Genomic DNA, 20049 nt, shown 5'->3' on the forward strand with positions numbered 1-20049 from the left:
GATTCTGAGAAAATGTCAGCTCTTAAAAATAAGTGGTCGATTCTTTACTTTAGTTAAAAAACGATTGCCAAAGAAGTTCTTTTATCTCTTCTTCTATTTCTTATTCACATCCGATATTGCATATGGCATCACATTGACGCTGTGTCATATGTTCGTTTATTGCGTAAAGGTCAGGTGATTAATTTTGAAGTTCATAAATAAGGCTTATTGAATAAATTTCGTAGTAGCAAATATTTATTTATTTATTTTTACCATCCTTAAAATTTGAGACCTATAGTGCTAGAGATCTCAGGTTCAATACCCAGGAACGTTTTAATAAATATAGAACAGTCTCCATAATATTAATCTTTCAATTTGTGTAATACCACTTAATAACTCTACCTCACGACAGTCGGTTTCTGAAAAACTAGTCATTAGGTATTACACAAAGCGAACGATGAATGATAAGGAGACTATTATATCACAAACAAATAATGATTTTATATAGAAAAAATACATATAAACTTAAGTTATTTTCACTGCAATATTTTTTAAATATTACCCTGACCGCTATGTTAGGATAATAACCTTGCTTTCATGTATTTAACGATCAAGATAACACTGTTTCTATACGTAGAGTCCCTATGCACCTTTCGGTATGAATGAGGGTTAAAAGAAAAGATTATAAATATTTTTTTGTGGGCTGCTGAAAATATATTTTCTTTAGGAAATGCAAAGCTATTTCAAAGTAAATTTTATCCATAAAAAAACACTGATTGAGAACCTGAATCATAATTAGATCTTTATTTCCCCGAAACCTTATTCGGCGTGCATTCCCGATTATTCAGTATTCATTATTCATTATCTTTCATTCCTGATAACTTTGTTAATAGGTTTTTGCCATCGACTTGGATTTATAACCCAATATTCCCGGCGCTTTTATGGGCGGACTCCCGTATTTATTTATTCCCTCTAACATGATCGATAATTATATCATCCCGTCGCGCATAATTCGTGAAATATTCACGACATGTTTTGAATTTTGAACGGGATCGTTTATTTCAAAGTGACGTTAATGACAAATTACGCGGTGACTGCTCTCAACTGCCAACAATAATCGTGAAGAGAATAATAATCGGTTTGATCATTGATAATGTCGAACGGTAGCTGTTAATTGTAACATGTATATGTCATTAGCAAGGGAGGTTCATCAATACATCAGAATTTTCCGTTCGTGAGTAGACAGTCTACAAGGTATTTTAACGCTATACGTACATATATTTATGTGTGCCTACTTACAAAGTCGTATTTCTGTTATAGTGTCTATAGTACTTATACTTAATATCATTTGGATTATGGTTTTATTTCTTCTAGTTGAAATTTTATCATCAGAATATGCATGAAATGCATGTGCGTTAAATAATTCGAAAAGAATCATAAAGTAACAAAAAAGATTGCAGTTCTATTTGGTAAATATAAAATAAAGCTTTCAATAAATGATGACTAATATTGACATCTCAATAAAGATGAAGAAGAATATGTAAATCTGAGTATTTGCTGGGGTCATGACTTGTCATGGACTGGCTAAAGTGATCATTTTATGCACGTGTAACATTCATAACCATTCTACCCATTATTGACAATCACACTATTAATATTTCGAATTTTAATATAGGTATATCCGTATATCGTACGATTGACAGATTCTTTCATATGTGAGTTCTCAGCAATATCAATGGTTGAATTGTGTAAGCTTTTTGATTAGCTTCCCACATTATAAATTAATCTGTCAAAATTATATTAGATGATTAGAAAATCGATGTCGAAATGAAGATACTATAAAGAAATGAAAAGTTGAATTAAAAAGAATTGAAAAGCTTATGAAAATCCTTTCTCTTTGTCTACCCCTACAGTGATTGTAGTAGTTGTATTATTGCTTTATTTTTATGTAGACAACCATTCAAACAACCATTTTTGAGTTCAGTCTTCAAACCATTATCCGCACCTCAATGGTGCATAGGGCACTGCATCAGATAAACGCAGTGTTATCTTGATCGTTAACACATTAAGGAAAGGTTAACAGCCCTCCGCTTCAGATACCAGTCTAGGGTAATTTATAATAAATATTAGAGTGAAAAAATCACGTATATTTATGTGACTCCCTTGGAAATCGAACCCGGGACCCCCAGAACGGTAGCTGACCATTACACTACGGAGTTGGACGGATTTTTGAGTTTAGAGATTGTTTGTTTTACAGTAAATCCGTATTTTTTAGTGTTTTCTAATTATTCGACCTTTTAGGGTTTTACCATACACCCCCATTCTTATCACAGGTGACAGATTACGTAAAGGGGTTCTATTGGGTTGATGCAAAGGTTTTGACCGTTTTTTACATTTATTTTTTTATTTTTTTTTTTCTTGTGTATTATTTATTTAATAAATTATATAATTTCCATCAGTTCTTATAACCTTCTCCCGTCTTTCTATCAACTTATTAATACCAGTAGTATAAAATTCCGTGGATTTTGATGCGAAAAATGAAGTAAGGGAGGTTTTTACCTGCTCTATTGAATAATTTTTTTCATCATTTAAATTTTTTTGCAGTGATCGGAATAAATAAAATTCAGAAAGAGCAAGATCTGGAAAATACAGTGGATGCTTGATAACATCCCAATTTAACTCATTTAGCTTGTGTTGGGTCATCATAGCCACATGTGGTCGCGCGTTGTCGTGATGAAACACTGCCCCTTTTCTGTTTACCAATTCTGGTCTATCCTTTTGAAGGACCATGTTCAATTTGGATAAATGCTGACAATATCGTTCTGTTGTACTTGTCTTATCGTGTTCCAAGATTTCAAATTACACAATACCCTTATTATTCCACCAAACACAAAGTATAACTTTTTTTATGGATTTCGGCCTTCGAAGTTGTTAATGGGGCTTGTCCAGGTATAGTCCAATGTCTTTTTCTTGTCACGTTGTTGTACACGACCCATTTCTCATCTCCCGTCACCAAACGATGCAAAAAAGGTTCATGTTTTTGTCTCGCACTCAAAGCAACGCGCGTTGAAACACGATCCAATAAATTGGCAGCCGACAATTGATGAGGTATCCGAACGTCGTACCGCGAAACCATTTCCATACGCTTCAAATGTCTTAATGCGATTGTTTGGTTGACTCCCATCATTGACACAATCTCTCTGATGGTTAGACGTGGATTGGTGTCAATTATGACTTTTAATTCGTCTTCATCAGACTTCAATGGCCGCCCGGTACGTGGTTTATCAATGAGTGAAAAATCTCCAGATCGGAATTTTGCAAACCATCTTCGTGCTTGTCGAACTTTGATGACATCTGCTCCGTACACTTCACAAATGTTTTTGGTTGCCACACTCGCGGTATTGTCTTTACGGAATTCATAAAGTAAACAATGACGTAAATGCACTTTATCGAACGACATTTTGAAAAAATACAAGGGGTTATTACTGTACTCTGGCCAGGCCAAAACTGAACAGAAAGTAGAGGGAAAGCATCCTTTATACAATGGAATCATAAAAAAAGAACATACTATTCATTATTTATGAAAAATTTTTTTTTTACCTGGGATCATAAAAAACGGTCATTACTTTTGCATCAACCCAATACTTTATATGGTATATACGTACAAAACAAGCGTTTGTTTGTACACACACATATCGTAGTCATACAGGAGAAAGTGACCAAGTGCATTGTTTTACAAAAACGTAATCATTGACTATTTGATATTTTCCTAGTTTAATATTGCCCTGAAAAAAATCCCAAAGGATTTTAAACTTGGAAGTATAATATATTGACTTGGTAAAAGTGACTAACTGCATTGACGTTTATTTTCTTGACAAGCAAAAGTGACTTAAATGGCCCTTCAGAACATTTTAGGTTTTGGTAGTTGGTCACTTTCTCCTGTACGACTACGATATGAGCGCACATTTGATCAGAGAAAAAATGTAAGGGGTTCTATAGATCATGTGATCATACTTGGTATTATTACAGCCCAGTATAGAGTATCGATATTATCGGAATAACTCGTGTCCGCTCAGTATATTGCCGGTCCTATGTATTCTTCCCTTTATCAGATCAGCCTAGAGCGCCACTATAATAATTTTGTACCTTACATCTTCTGGGAGGATCTCGTAACAATGATTTAATGATGGTCTTATTTATATAAGGATATCGGATAATATTAGGTTAAAATACCGGGAAAATGGATTATTGATAGTGGTTTATTACTACTTTGTTTATAGTAACATAAATAAAGAATTCTCTCGGAAAAGTTTTTATTATCAAAGGATATTAACAACATTTTGAGTCCGTACAAATACTTGTTCGCAAATCTGTATTATCTCCAACTACAGGAGTTTTTTTGTTTTTGTTTTTTCATCTCATTTTTTGACATCTCAATATAGATGAATAAAAATATGGAAGCCTGGATATTTACGGGGCTTACGACCGTCATAGGTTTAAGTGATCACTTTACACACGTGTGGCATCCCCAATTCCCAATAACAACCAATTCTTACCTCACTACTAAAATTCTTGGAACTCCTATACATATGGTTTAATTTCGAAACATAGTACTTGAATCACTAGATTTACACAAGAGACATCTATTGGTGAGATGAAAGAAGTTTTTTATTAAGCAGAAACTTTTTTATTTGTATGTGAGGTCCGAATCCTGGATAATAATCACATTCTTCTTACTTTATTTAATATTGATTTTTCTTCGTCTATGTTGAGATATCAAAAAATAATATCGAAGGCTAAAATGTATTGAGGGTAGATTATAGAATAAGAACAATGGAAATTACAATCCATGCTTTATCGTTTTAATTACATTCAGATTATTTATAAAAGATTCCAAAAAAGATTACCAGTGAAGATACGTGAAACCGTAAAGAGTATTTGAAGATATTTTTTTTATGAATACTTCAAAGTAGTGAGGTAGTATTTAACGAAAATGTTGCTATATAAAATTGTATCCAAAAAAAAAATATCCAAAATTGTAATATAATATACTTTGTAGAATAAAATAACAACTATGTAATTTTAATATACTTTGCAAGGTTTTTTTTTTAAATGGTGTTTTTTTTAAATATAATTTTAATATATTATAATTTTAATGGGTTGTGATCCTGTGGTTAGTGTCGCGGACTTGAGTCAGAGTTTCTCGGTTCAAACCCACTCTACCACAATTTGATACCTATTTCTAATAGTGGGCAGCTAAGGCTGACTGAAATAGTATGAAATTAAAGTATTTTTGTAAAAAATAAAAACAACACAAATATTTCTCTTTTATTTTAAATTTAAAAAAATATGATTAAAGATTTTGAATTAAATGGAAGTCTGGGAATTCACAGGGCTTACGACCTGTTATTGGCGTGTAAGTATGATGGATGTTCGAGTGGTGAAATAAGGAAAGAATGCAAGGCTGAGATAAGCATTATCGATAAAATAAAGACTGGTGCGTTGAGATGGTTCGGACATGTGGAATGAATGAGTGACAAAAGAACGGCAAAACAAATTTATGAGGCGAATAAAGTTGAAAATAGGAGCGGAAGAAGACCGAAGAAAACTTGGCAGGATAAAATATTTCAAATACATACTTATAAGTGGTTAGGTCAGGAGTCGGAATAATCGGCGGGTATGTATGACAAGTTGCATGATTGTGGAAGAGGCGATTAATGTATTCAAATACAGTTTGTTTTGACGTTCTATTCACTATGTGAATTAGTTTGTGTATATTACTTCATCGGCGACATCTTTGGTTAAAATAAATGTTGTTATTATCAGAGACGTTCATGAAATATATATGATTTTATTTTATAGTTTATTAATAATAATATAATAATTAAACCCTTATCCGCACCCCAATGGTGCATAGGGCACTGTGTCATATAAACGCAGTGTTATCTTGATCGTTTACACATGAAGGAAAGGTGATCAGCCCTCCGCTTCAGGTACCAGTCCATGGTAATATTGAATAAATATTACAGTGAAAAAATCACATATATTTATTTTACCCGCCTTGGGAATCGAACCCGGGAGCTCCAGAACGGTAGCCGAGCGTGCTGACCATTACACTACGGAGGCGGACAATAGTTTATTAGACCACTTTTATTTACCAGTTTTATAGACCCAAATTATTTCATGTTTTTTAGAACAGTTTTATTTATTCTTTTATTTTAAATGTATTCAAATGTTGTGAATAAAATGTGGTTTCTTGTTTGTTTGCATAGTTTCACACCTGCAAACATTCTACGAGACATCATTATCTATTTAAAGGATGGATTATTGTTATGACTTAAAGATAGTAACAAACAAAGATAAACTGCTTCTTTCAATGGGCCATTATCTGCCGAATCATAGTAATACGATGTTTTTATTTTTTTTTGTTTTAAATACAAATACTATTACAGAACAATGAGACGGATTTTAAGACAATGGTAATAAAATTTACATATCATGTAACTTATTGGTTAGTGTCACATTTTTTTTTTTTTTTTTAGTTTGTTTAAAATCTTAAATCTCTATCCTAATTAACCGATTACTGTGACGAGTATTTTTACCTGAGACAGATAAAAAAATTAAAAAAAATTCATATATATTTTTTCAATACAACTATTTTGACCACCATCTTTTAAACGTAACAGCAACGGAGGCAATATTACTCATCATGTTTCTTTGTTGATTATTACTAATTTTGTCCGCCTCCGTAGTGTAATGGTCAGCATGCTCGCCTACCGTTCTGGAGGTCCTGGGTTCGATTCCCAGGGGGTTTTAATAAATATAAGTGATTTTTTCCCTCTAATATTTATTCAATATTACACTGGAATGGTGCCTGAAGTGGAGGGCTGATCACCCGAGATAACACTGCGTTTATATGAAGCAGTGCCCTATGCACCATTGGGGTGCGGTAAGGGATTTATTATTATTATTTAATCATGTTTCTTGATATCTACTGTCATTTAGCATTTTCAATATTTTCGATTGCATTTAAAAATGCAAAAGAGAAATGTTTTTTTCTTTTATATTTATTCAAATTAAGCCACAGCGTGGCCGGCCAGATAGTAAGAGGTAAAAAAATATGCCATGATGCCGGTTATTAATTTTTAAATGTCGATGAATAATGGAAACATGACGAATCTCCAAAATATTACATCCAATTTTAGCAGTCGAAAGATGATGAGAATATTATACTTGTATAAAATCAATTCTACTTATCTTCTCTAATACGGACAGACATACAATTAATAAAACAATTTTTGGGCTGGAAAGGCATTTCTACCTGTTTAGGACGGGAAGGGTATTTTTACCTTCTGCGGCGGCCTCATTTCAAAGACAGAAAAGAAGGAGTTATCCAATGTTTTTATATGAATAAAACATATAAACCAATCTATTTGTTAAGTCCTTAACTCTATGTTCGTAATAATTCAATTCAATTAAATATAACTAACTAACTAACTAACCATCACGCCGCTTACCCACAGGGGTAGGCAGAGAGAATAGAACGCCACACCACTCTGTCTTTGCAAACATTCTTCGCCTCTTCCACGTTCATGCATCTCCTCATACATACTCGCCGATTGTTACGACTACTAACCTGACCACTTTCAAGTATTTGGCATACCTGATCGTGACATATTTTTCTCGGTCTTCCTCTGCTTTTTTTTCCACTTACATTCACCTCATAAATTTGTTTAATTATTAAATATACCCGTCTGAAATATTTTAATTTTATACATATACGAATCTCTGTCATCCATTTTCAATACAAATTGGCGAGAAGATGCCCCTATTAATATTATGATGGTTATTTCTTATTTCTCATACGGTAGTCAATAATATTCTAGTTAGAATCAAAAACCGTGTAACGGTATCGCTTACATACATTAATAAAACTAGTATTGGTGATTAACTCCATCTTTTACAGCCTCTTATCTAGCTTGTTGTAGGTTCTGAGTACTCGAATCTACTCCGGTGTTCCTTCAAGTGATTGGTGAGATTTCCAGGAGGATAAAGGAAGAACCTTGCACTGCTGAAATATTATATTTTTAAGTGCCAATAAACGTTCAGAATTAATGGTTTTTAGCGAATACCTTACAAATATTTTTATGAATGTTTTTTTAAATATAAAATAAAACAACTTTGTTTCAGCCACTTTGTGAAAAAAAATGGTTACAACAAAGTTATTTTATTTTATTTTATTATAAAGTTTATAAAATGTGCCACAAAGTATCTGCGAAAAACATTCAAGAAAAAAAAGTTCTTCTTTTCAGAATATAAAGTCACCAGTATCACAACTACTTCTAACCCTTATCTGCATCAAATGATGCATAAGGCACTGTTTAAAATTGATGCGATATTAATTTTTGTATAAAAGCTAATTGGATGATCTTTTTGGCATTTTTGGCATTCAAATACGCGGGTGTAATTACATATAATATGACATGTATTTTTTTTGTTTTGTTTATTTAATCGTAATGGCAGTATGTGCAACGAGAAACTTTGTTTTTTTTTCGGATGGCGTGCTCCTTTATAGCTGTTAAAATATATGCAACATTTAAAAGCTTCATAAAAATTTAAAATCATATTTTCAGGCGTTCAGACGACAGGTCGTAAGGCCTGCCATAGGCTTATTTACTATAAGACTTCCATATTCTTCTTCATCTATGTCGAGATGTCAAAATGTAAAAATAATTAAGTGAAGAAACCCTGATTTGTGAACAAGGGTTTGGAAACGACCAAAATGTTGTTAATTTTGTTTTAGTACCGGCTAATATTTGTCGTGCCTACCAGGATATCAGAAAAATATGTGGGTATGCAAGGCGGAGCAGCTCGTTAGCGCCATACTACGAGCGGGTATAATTGTGGCCTCGTTACAGTGTAGTATGATAGTATTTTGGAGTTTCGAGAACGCCAAGTAATGCTGAACTATACCGCTGACTTTATAAGGAAAGTCCGAGTGACTGATGGGTAGCTCTATAAGGTAAGGTTGACCAGCGCGATGCAGTAATGATTTTGGTTTAAAAATACAAAGACTCGATCTGCCGCGTGCGATCCACTGACTTGTAGTTTTTTTGGTTGACGTTCATATTATAAAGTACTTTATGTGCGTCTGGAAGATTGAAGCCGCGAAAAGATCTGTCATAGTGCGATTATTTTTATATTATTAATACTTTTATATTTATTTACAAAAATGTTAGAAATATTAGTATATCACCACGATTTTTTGTCTACCGATTTCGAGACGTATCGTCTAATCGTCGGGACAATCACTATAACAGCCTGATAAAAATTTTACGTCACTACCATAACACTATTTAATAATAATAATAATAAAACCCTTATCCGCACTTCAATGGTGCAAAGGGCACTGCGTCATATAAACGCAGTGTTATCTTGATCGTTTACACATGAAGGAAAGGTGATCAGCCCTCCGCTTCAAGTACCAGTCCAGGGTAATATTGAATAAATATTACAGTGAAAAAAATCACTCATATTTATTCTTACCCCCCCTGAGAATCGAACCCGGGTCCTCCAGAACGGTAGCCGAGCGTGCTGGCCATTACACTACGGAGGCGGACAAAAGCACTATTTACACGCTTATAACTACATAAAAATTTGATGAAATTCGATTTTGGTCGACCCGAGGACCAACATGCACTCTAGGCCAAGGTTTTACATGCACTAGCTTAAGAATAATGAGAATATTAAATTTAGTTTATATGTTTATTTTTTGAACTTATTGTACGTTATACAATATAATCTGTTCTGTATATTTTATACTTCATTTCATTAAAAAAAAGTTATTTATTTTAATTATAAAACTAAAATAACTAACTAACCGTCACGCCACTTCCGCAGGGATAGGCAGAGAGAAAAACCACACCAATCTGTCTTTGAAAACAATCATCGCCTTTTCCACGTTCATACATCTCTTAATATACCCGCCGATTATTCCGACTCCTGACCTGACCACATTCCAGTATTTGAAATACTTGATCATGCCAAATTTTCCTCTGTCTGCTTCTATTACAAACCAAATTCACCTCAAAAATTTGTTTCACTATTCACTCGTTCGATAGCCAAACCATCTCAACACAACTTTTTTAATTTCATCGATAGTGTTTCGTTTTTTCCATATTTCAGCATTCAAACATCTATCAAATAGCGTTTTGTCGTACATTCATTCATGTATCTATGCAGAGGCATGTATTCTATTTAGGCAGAAAAGTAGTGCGTACCTTGATTAAAAACTAATCTGCGCACGCCACTGTATGAATGTAAGAAAAGGAAGCAAGTTAATATATTCTGACGAAAAATAAATGTATGTACCTTCACACACAATTAAAAAGTTTTATATCGTTAGCTTGTTATAAATCAGTTCAATTAGTAAGCACATATATTGTTGGATTTCTAATCCTTAAAATATTTCACCTCAGTGAAACGAAAGGATTACAATTAATTATCGCAAGACGAATCCAATCTCGGCTTATCTAGATTTATCTAACATCAAAGGCCAAAAGGAGCAGATCATCCCGTATTTAAATTAATCCTCTGGAGCAGTCAATTATATAGATGTAATTGGGTCTAATTAATGCAACAAATCATCTATTACGAGATCGAAGAGGATGTAACTCACGGATAACGAAGGGATAATCGAAAATCATAATTGGTAATAAGGAACCTTTTTATGGGCTTGGCGTAGGTACATATTTATACTATTCGTATCTAAAAATGTAAATAGGTACATTAATTATGGATTTAATAAGTGAACTTGACTAACAAAAAACCATGAAGCTTCCCGTACCAGTGTATAAATATGTATATGTATATATCTATGCATATGTATATTTATATATATATATATATATATATATATATATATATATATATATATATATATATATATATATATATATATATATATATATATATATATATATACATATAAATTATATATATATATATATATATATATATATATATATATATATATATATATATATATATATATATATATATATATGTTGTATTACTTATGCAAATGATTGGTAATTTGTCCAAAAAACTATTATACATAAAATTTTCATATGTATGTATTTATATATATTTTTGAATTTTAAAAGGGTGTTTGGTATGACTAATTGTATTTATATTTTAATATAATTTGATATTTAATATCAGTTATATTATCATATACCCATAATACAAGTAATTGTAGATCAAATAAAACATCTATATGTGATTACTATCAGTTCTTTCATATATTATTTAAAATACAGTATTTTGGTACAGATGTGTATAAGTTGTATTGTATACGTTAATTACAGAGGTTGTATTTTGTGTCTGTAAATTTCTGTAAAAACACGTTTTTCATTAGGATATATATCGTCAAGCCTTTCTTAAGGCTTGTTTAATATTTGCTATCCGAATGTCATATAATTATTTTAGCAATAATTTATCTTGATATGATAGAATTTGCAGTTAAATAAACATCTTATTCACTGACTATAAATATTTAAGTGAGTAAGTAATGTATACTCGTCTTTATAATCATAAAATCAACATTTGCCTACACGCAACGCGACAACTCTCCAAAAACATTCCCCGCGTTATCACGTTATTAACTTTTATATCAGTAGAATCGGCGCAGATAGTCACTTTTTATCATTTTGTTTGGTATGTAACCAAAAGATACTTGTGTTGAATTTTTACTCTACTGTTATAACGATATCGCCAAAATAAATCATAGCTTGTATTCGTTTCGTCGGAGTGGTATGTTTTAAGTAATAAGTAAATTAGTGTTTAAATCTTAAATTAATTGAATTTTTTTTGTGTTTAAGTAATGGTGTTTGTTCAAAGGTCAAAATACCTTTAAGCCAAATAGCAAAAAAGTGTAGCAAAAAAATAGTGACGTGAAATGTCAACTAAATAAATGATTCGAATTGAAGCCGATGTTAAAAAAAGTCTGTGATAAATATACAAAATGTCGAAGAGGATGAACTTGCGGCCAAAATTAGACAAACTAGATGATATACCGACAACTGAATTTCCTAAAGCAGAGAATAGAGATGTAAGACTGAGTATGGCGGATATCCATATGAATACAAAACCAGTGGTTCTAGAACGTAAGACTCAATCCTTCGGTGCTGGTAAACCCAAATCGCCAACTAAAAAAGCATCGGTGACAGTTATTGAAGAGATATGTGAAACTGGTGAGCCTGTGGAATACCGAGTGAAAAAAGTAGACCATCTAAGGTTTGATAGAAACAGTAGTACCCAGAAAAGTAATTCTAATAATCCTTATAAAAAGAGTGAAAAGTCAGGTGAATCCGGGGAATCTAGAAAAAAATCAACGGAGTCACCAAAGTTCGAAAGGAATGATACTACCCATAAAAGTGGTTCTGGCAATCCTTACAGAAGAAACGAGAAGATATCGATTCCGACCCCTAGCATAAGTATTGGAATGGATAATAATGCATTTATGCCTAGTAGACCGACTTCTATGTATGGTGGAAGCGTAAACAGTTTACCGTAAGTACCTGCCTATGTTTTGTGAAACTTTTTTACTTTTTCATATTTTTTCTGCTTCCATAGATACAATTTCTCATTCACGGTTATTCAGGATCATATGAACTTGGTTTTGGGTTAGCCTGGATAGAAATAATATGTACATTATTTGAAAAATAATACAACACATTTATTCAAATTACTTTTATGGTTTGTTCATTTTACGCATTTTTTAAAGTTGAACTTTATTATGTTTTGAATATTGAAAGCATTAACTTTGTGGATTATATTGATATATTATTTCGAGAAATAAAAATTCTTTGTGTTTTGATCCACTCACATTTTCATTAATCAACTAGTTTCGGTAACAACCTGTTGCCCTCTTCAGGGTTTAATTTTAGAAAATTCAACTTAGAAAAACTTCACAAAATTAAACCCTGAAGAGGGCAACAGGTTGTTGCCGAAACTAGTTGGTTAATAAAAATGTGAGTGGATCAAAAAACAAAGTATTTTTATTTCTCGAAATAATATATGAACTTTATTAATTTAAATTTAATAATAAAATATTTGTTTATCAATTGTCAAAACTATTTTACACCGTTCTTAATTGCTAAATATATTAAATTACATCGAAATCTTAATTAGACAATTTCTAACTAAATGTAAAATTTTAATGGAAAAAATGATGTTATTTTTACTGTTTTTAATGATATTACGTCATAACATATAATATGCAGTTTAAGATTTTTATTTAGCCAAACTGGTTGTGTAATATATTTTGGTATTTTTTTTTACATAAGTAATTTCTGCTATTGCCTTTTTTCTCTTAATAATCACGTTGTCAAGAAAGATTTACTGCTTCTGTTCTTGTAGGAATTAAAACTAACCCATAACGCAGCCATAAGGGTAGAATCATCAACGGTGATAGACAGAAAAATTACACTGCACGAAAATACAAAAAAAACATTTTCCACTTCTAATTACATAACCTTTTACATTTATTAAGATTGTATGTACTATCGGATTCTTATCGAAATTATTTGAACTTTTTAGATTCTTGGATTTTTATTATTTGATAATTCAGTGCCTATGAAAAATAACAACCCTCAAATGTATGTGTTTCAGGATCTTGAGAGAACAATACTGTTGTATCAACCGCTGGACAAGACGAGAAAGATTTTTATTTATTATAGTCGCGGCATTGTCATTCATAGTGGTCGGTTTATTGATCACAGTTGGAAACCTGGTGGACCCAAAGACTTGTGAGAATGGAGGGTGGGTAGTTCCAAGATAATTTCTAATTGCTTCAAACTCTTATATTTATCGCATGGAGTGGGAAATGCTTGATTAGATGCGTGATTCGCAATTCAAAATCTTACTTCATCGTAAGTAAATTGTCATTCTTCGTAATTTAAAGCTTTTTTGGACTAATTCTTTTTACAAGTGAAAACTGTTTTTTTTCTAGTTTTTTTAGCCTAAAATTTTCTCGAAAGAAATGTTAAAATGGAAAAGTTTCATTTTGATAATATTTTTATCAGTGGTGAATAAAATAATATTTATAAACAACCGATCTTACTTATTAATTTGAGTAATAAATTACTATTCATTCATTATAAAGTAGGATTAATTATAAGTCAAAATAATACATATTTTTTTATTTGATTTTAGTTCTTTCAATTGAATTACGTCAAAAATAAATAAATAAATAAACTTAATTTTGAAAATATTTCAACAAAAGAAATGAACATAATAAAAAATAGTAAAAAAAAACATTCGTTTAATATTTTCGTCGAATGTTTTATTGAAACAGTAAGTCAAATTTGTTTATTTATTATTATCAATTATTTCAGGTTGAAATAAAAATGAATGTGCGAATAATTCGGTAAAAATCGTACACTTTAGAGCAAAGTTTTGGGTATCTGAATAGTCTTAAGGTGTACGATTTTTTTCCAGATTATCCGTCCTTAGGAAATTTAGTAGAACAATCAATCTTTACCAAACTGACGGTAACGATGTTTTACCGGCATACGCTTTAAACGTTCGATGTCAGCCTAGCTTAATTTGTTTTTAAAATCAAACTAGGTCAATTAAGGCAATTTGATTTAATAGTAAACAAAAATTAATACTTGTGGAAATTTAAAAAAAATCTAATGTATAACCGAATTCTCGCCTGGAAATAAGGGTGTGGTCTTCTCTTTGCTTTTTTATTTCCTTCTGCAATATTTTCCGTTCATTTTTCGACATTTACATAGATAAATGTGAATGTCGAAAGATGAACATAAATAACTGGCGCCGTAGCGCAGTTTGGTTGATACTTGCCTCGCAGGTTCGATTCCCGCCAATGGCAAAATAAATTCAAGAAAGATTTATTTTCAATTGGCCTGGGTATTGAGGGCTTTTCACATTAACCTTCCCTATCTTACTCTCCTACCTGCAGACAAACCTCTAAAAGTAGAAGCTTTGCGGGTTATTATTATTTTTTTTAAATACGAAATTTTTATTTTATTTCATGTGTATATTAATTCTTATAAATGTTATTTGCTTATATTTTTACCTAAAGGAATATGCTTTTTTATAAAATAAAATATTTGATGTATTTTAAATATAAAAATCATACATGACTGACTTTGTTAACTCTTTTTATAATTTTTCCTAAAAAAAATACTGAATGTCTCAAGACAGTTTAGAAAGGAAAGTCATTTGTAATTTTTACATCAATAAATTGATATGCTATTAAATATTATGCTTTTTATTGATTTACTTTTTACATGGAAGATATTCAATAAAAAATAATTTACAGATCATTCACATGGCCCATCTCAATAGGAAAATGAAGCCATTGGACAATACCTGGAAATATTCGAGGAAAAACGTTCCTGATTATGTTTATATTTTTACTACAAACTAATTCGTGGTATCGTATTACCACGAAATAGTTCGTAGTAAATAATAAATGTAATAAAAAAATGTTTGCCCCTGAATAAATTAAGTGTTTCAATCATTTCTTTAATTGATTCAACAGTCAGTTTGTGGGAATATCTTTCGAGTTTGAAATTAACATTGGATCACTATATACCACTATCCTTTCAAATTTATAATGATGTGTTTTGTTCCAATCAACATCATACCGTGCTTTATAGTGATATTGAATAATACATCAAAACACGATAGATTTAAATAATGAGTGGTATTTACCAAGTAAAAGTTTAATTTAAGATGTTTCGATTGTACTTAATTTTATACGCAGGTTTGTATAAAAAATAATAAAAGTGTACATACGAGTATATATCTTAAAAATTATACTGTACAAAAAGCTTACCAAAAAAATGGTTGGTTACAATGTAAGCTTATATATTCATTAAATTATTCGGCAGTCGCTTTGCTATCTATTTTCAATTTTAGTTTTTGTAGTATTAAATTAAAAATACTAATATTTACCACGAAAACCTAATTAAAAACGAAAGCTTACATGTTACAATGTAAGGTTACAAATCAAGCTACAATGTGAGCCTTATAAAAAATATTTTCTACAAATAAACGTAGATTTTGTGCCAATTCGGTGACGTTAATGAGACGTAATAAATGCATGAAGTTATTTTGTTTTATTTTCTGTAATATATAGTTATTTGTCGTTTTATAATAATAATTTCAGGATAGGAATAGAGTAAATAATAAATGTTATTTTTATCCTATTTTTTTAAAAATATATTTTGTAAATGAAATTTTACAAGTAGGTAAATAAAACTGGGTTTTGTTTAGATAATCAAGAAAAATTAGAAATAAGAAAAGCAGTTAATTAAGACTTACCCATAGTAAATACCCAACTAAATTTAACTTTAAGTCCACATTCAAAAAAATCCTTTTGTGATTCATTTGTCTGCTTTCTCTCTTCCAAAATTTTATATTTGTATAATTGTCAGACCGTAATAATTTCATTGACTTGATGATGGTATGATTATTCCAAAACTGGTAGTCACGAATTACTGTATTTTTTAAAGTGGTATTAAACAATGTGAACGATGAATGATAAGGAATGTTTAATTATTAATATGACTGATATTAAAGATTTTGTTGTTGTTATGTTTGTAACATTGAAATGTAAAATATTTTGTTGTGTGTCTTGAATTAAAGCTATAAGAGCCATAATCCCCTGGCACATAAAAAAATAGATAAATTTGCATACTGCTGACAAGTTGTCGCGCGGGGCCAAAATACTGAACGCGACATGTAGGGCGCCAGTGGATTATGGTCTCTAATCATTTACTATAATTAAGGTTGTAAATGTATAAGTAAATCATGTGTCATAATGATAAATTTCAAATAGTTTTGGATGTAAATATTGTAATATTATATTTAATGCCAAAGAATTAACGAACAATTCGTGTTACTTCACGTATGAGTAAATAAAATGTATAATTTTTTAGCCTTTTTTATTCAATTTCAAAATGACACTTTGTATGCTTGCACCCATTAAAGGACATCTTTAAACTCGTAAACATGATATAATATTACAATTTATTACATCTTGTGAAATTCTATCAAGTTTATTCAAATTTTGTATGTACAATAGTACATACTCGTTTGAGGATATTGAAACATATGGGTAAAATTACACTAAGAAATATTACTAAAATATTGTTTTTATGTATAACCTTTATTTTTTTAAATTACCAATTAAAAATAAACAAGGTTTTTATTAAAGTAATTTTTATGTGTTTTTTTTTAATCCCTACAAGTGACGAGTATTGTAGAACACACATTCACGAAGACTTCATTTGATTCATAATAGGTATACAATTTGTTCAAAAGTTCGTCCTCCTTCGCAGTGTAGTGGTTAGTATATTTAGCTTTTGCGCTAAAGGTCCTGGATTCGATTCTTAGGGGGATTAAAATAAAAATACGTATTTGTTTCACTCTAATAATTACTTCATACTATCATGGACCAGTGCCTGACGCGCGGAACTGATCACCTTATAATGAACGATCAAATGAACCCTTCATTAATTTGGTGCAATACTCTATGCACCATTGGGTACGATGAAGTTATAGTATACATTAAAAAAAATAGAAAACCTAGATACAACAGTGAATACAAAAATTTTTTAATGAGAAATTCTGAGTAAGACCATATTTCAAGCATTTCTTTTCATGTACCCACAGTCAGTATAACGGAGATTCTACCGATAACTTCTGTAACATTTACGACCTACGGTCATTACCTTTCAATAATTTATTTATTTTACAATCAAGCTTGTGATACACGATGAAACAAAGGAGTAGTGTATATTATAAGTAATACCTGATATCACTTATCAGTAATCAGTAATCAGTAATCAATATTTATGTATGTGTAACAACAAAAAAAACTTATATATATACGTGAGTTACCGATTTATTTGATTCAAGTGGTAAAACAACTAGTATTGATCGGTACCTATAAGTATGAGTCGATGACTCCTGTCGATACCATTTGAACAAAATCAGTGAAATTTTATCAATTTATACAGACAGTTTCTCTTTTGTAATCGTTAGAGGATGTAAATAGTTAATAAAATGCAAATTTTTGATACCCAACCCTATTTCGTTAATCGCCATCTTTAGTTACGTACATATATTTTATACTTTTGGGGAAAAATAGTTCTCATACTTAAAGGATATAACTTTCAATCTTTTTCTCTTAGAAAAACTAATAACTTTCGACTAAATTAAATAATTTCGACTAAAACTTCGAAGAAAATGATAAATATAATTATTTGGATAGTACAATCATAGATCTAATCGATTTAACATTACTCATGCACATTATTAATGGATCTAATATACAGACTTTGAGTATCAAAAATTTATGAAGTATCCAATCCAATATGTGTGTATATATAAATATATATATATATATATATATATATATATATATATATATATATATATATATATATATATATATATATATATATATATATATATATATATATATATATATATATATATATATATATATATATAAATATATATATATCTGTATTTAATATATTAATATTTATATATATTCAAATATATACACATATATTTGTGTAAAAAAGATAATTAATTTTTTTTTGTAATTTGGAATCTTTATCCAAATCCTTAATGACTTTTTTTTCCTAACTTTTTAACACTCAGAACATTTCAAATAAAGTACATGTAATTATGTGAATAGGTGGGAAGCACATAAGTTCATATATACGAGTATTATACGAGTTAAATTACATCCCTAAATATAGGTAAGCGACTTGTGTCGTGAAACCTTAACGTAACCATCCCAAAACGGCCTCCAATAATAATATTTAGAGGGTTTCGAACCTGAACAAAGTTATCCAATATGTATTTAAATGAACGAGAAAAGAAAAAGAAAGAATTATAATCTGGTACAAAGTGGTATAACGCATTTAGGATAGGGCGGAGACGGTAGAAGGTTGAGGCTCTATCGTTTCTACTTTAGGATACCGGGTTACATTAAATTACTGTCCCATATTCATATAATTTATTCATAACTTTGACGCAATTTAGAATGCGGGGATTCCGATAGAAATTTAAAAGAAGGGTCCGGCAAATTTATTCATTTTTCAGCTTTGAAAACATAATGTATTTTATGGTGTATCAAGTGTCCAGACCCTGATGGGTAAAGTGTACGAGGTTTCAGAAAACTTTCTTCAAAACATGTATATTAATATTGAAGTTATACGCATACATCTACAATACCTTAATATGTTATATGATATAATAAAAAATGATAATTTATAAAATGGTCATTAAATTTATTTGTTGATGAACGATTTTGAGTCAAATGGTGAAATGGTTGTAAAATAAATTATTAATATACATATGAATATGCCATCAGTTATAAGAACAATGGATTAATTTCGTATTTGTGATTATGTCGGGCAGGAATTTGCTAGTAAAAAAGGTTTTTATTTTTTTGGGTAATAAATATAAAATTAAACAAGGTTATTGGATTGAATTCTACTTTTATTAACATGTTAACAAATATGATAATTTGTGACGCGTTTCGTCTTATTAAGACATTATCAACCACTGAATAAAAATATTTACAAAATGCCCTTTTATATTAACAATAATGGTGGGTATTTCAGTAGGTAATAAAAATTTCTATGAATCTATTTCATTTAAAGGGCTTGCCTTCACTTTACACACGTGTAACGTTCACCAATTCTACACATGATTGACAACCACACCATTCAAATTCTTGGAACTTCTAGATATATTGATTAAACTCAAAACACAGCCCTTGAATTCAATAGACTTCCCGAAGGATATCTATGGTGGGGGATGAGGCAACCTTTTTATTAAGCAGAAACTCTTTCATTTGTATGTGAGGTCCGAAACCCGGATATTCACACACTTGAGAAACACTATAAAATATTATTTTCATTTTTTGTATTTAAGCTAATTTGACCAGTTAATTTAATTAACTAACTAACTAACTAAAACCTAGAATATAAATAAATATTCTAAATATTTCTA

At 30.4% G+C, this 20049-nt stretch overlaps 1 protein-coding gene across 1 annotated transcript; it reads left to right on the top strand.

Moving 5' to 3' along the window:
• Positions 1-11776: 11776 nt before the first annotated feature.
• LOC148305637 (uncharacterized) lies at positions 11777-15738 on the top strand. The gene is made up of 3 exons (XM_088266401.1): positions 11777-12552; positions 13654-13803; positions 15329-15738. Exons 1-3 carry the CDS (start codon positions 12005-12007, stop codon positions 15360-15362), a joined length of 732 nt encoding a protein of 243 aa, XP_088122527.1. The 5' UTR covers positions 11777-12004; the 3' UTR covers positions 15363-15738.
• Positions 15739-20049: the final 4311 nt, after the last annotated feature.

The sequence above is a fragment of the Brachycentrus maculatus genome, unplaced genomic scaffold (assembly GCF_059751285.1).
Source record: "Brachycentrus maculatus isolate JH-2025_06_01 unplaced genomic scaffold, ASM5975128v1 h1tg000267l, whole genome shotgun sequence".
Taxonomy (NCBI): domain Eukaryota; kingdom Metazoa; phylum Arthropoda; class Insecta; order Trichoptera; family Brachycentridae; genus Brachycentrus; species Brachycentrus maculatus.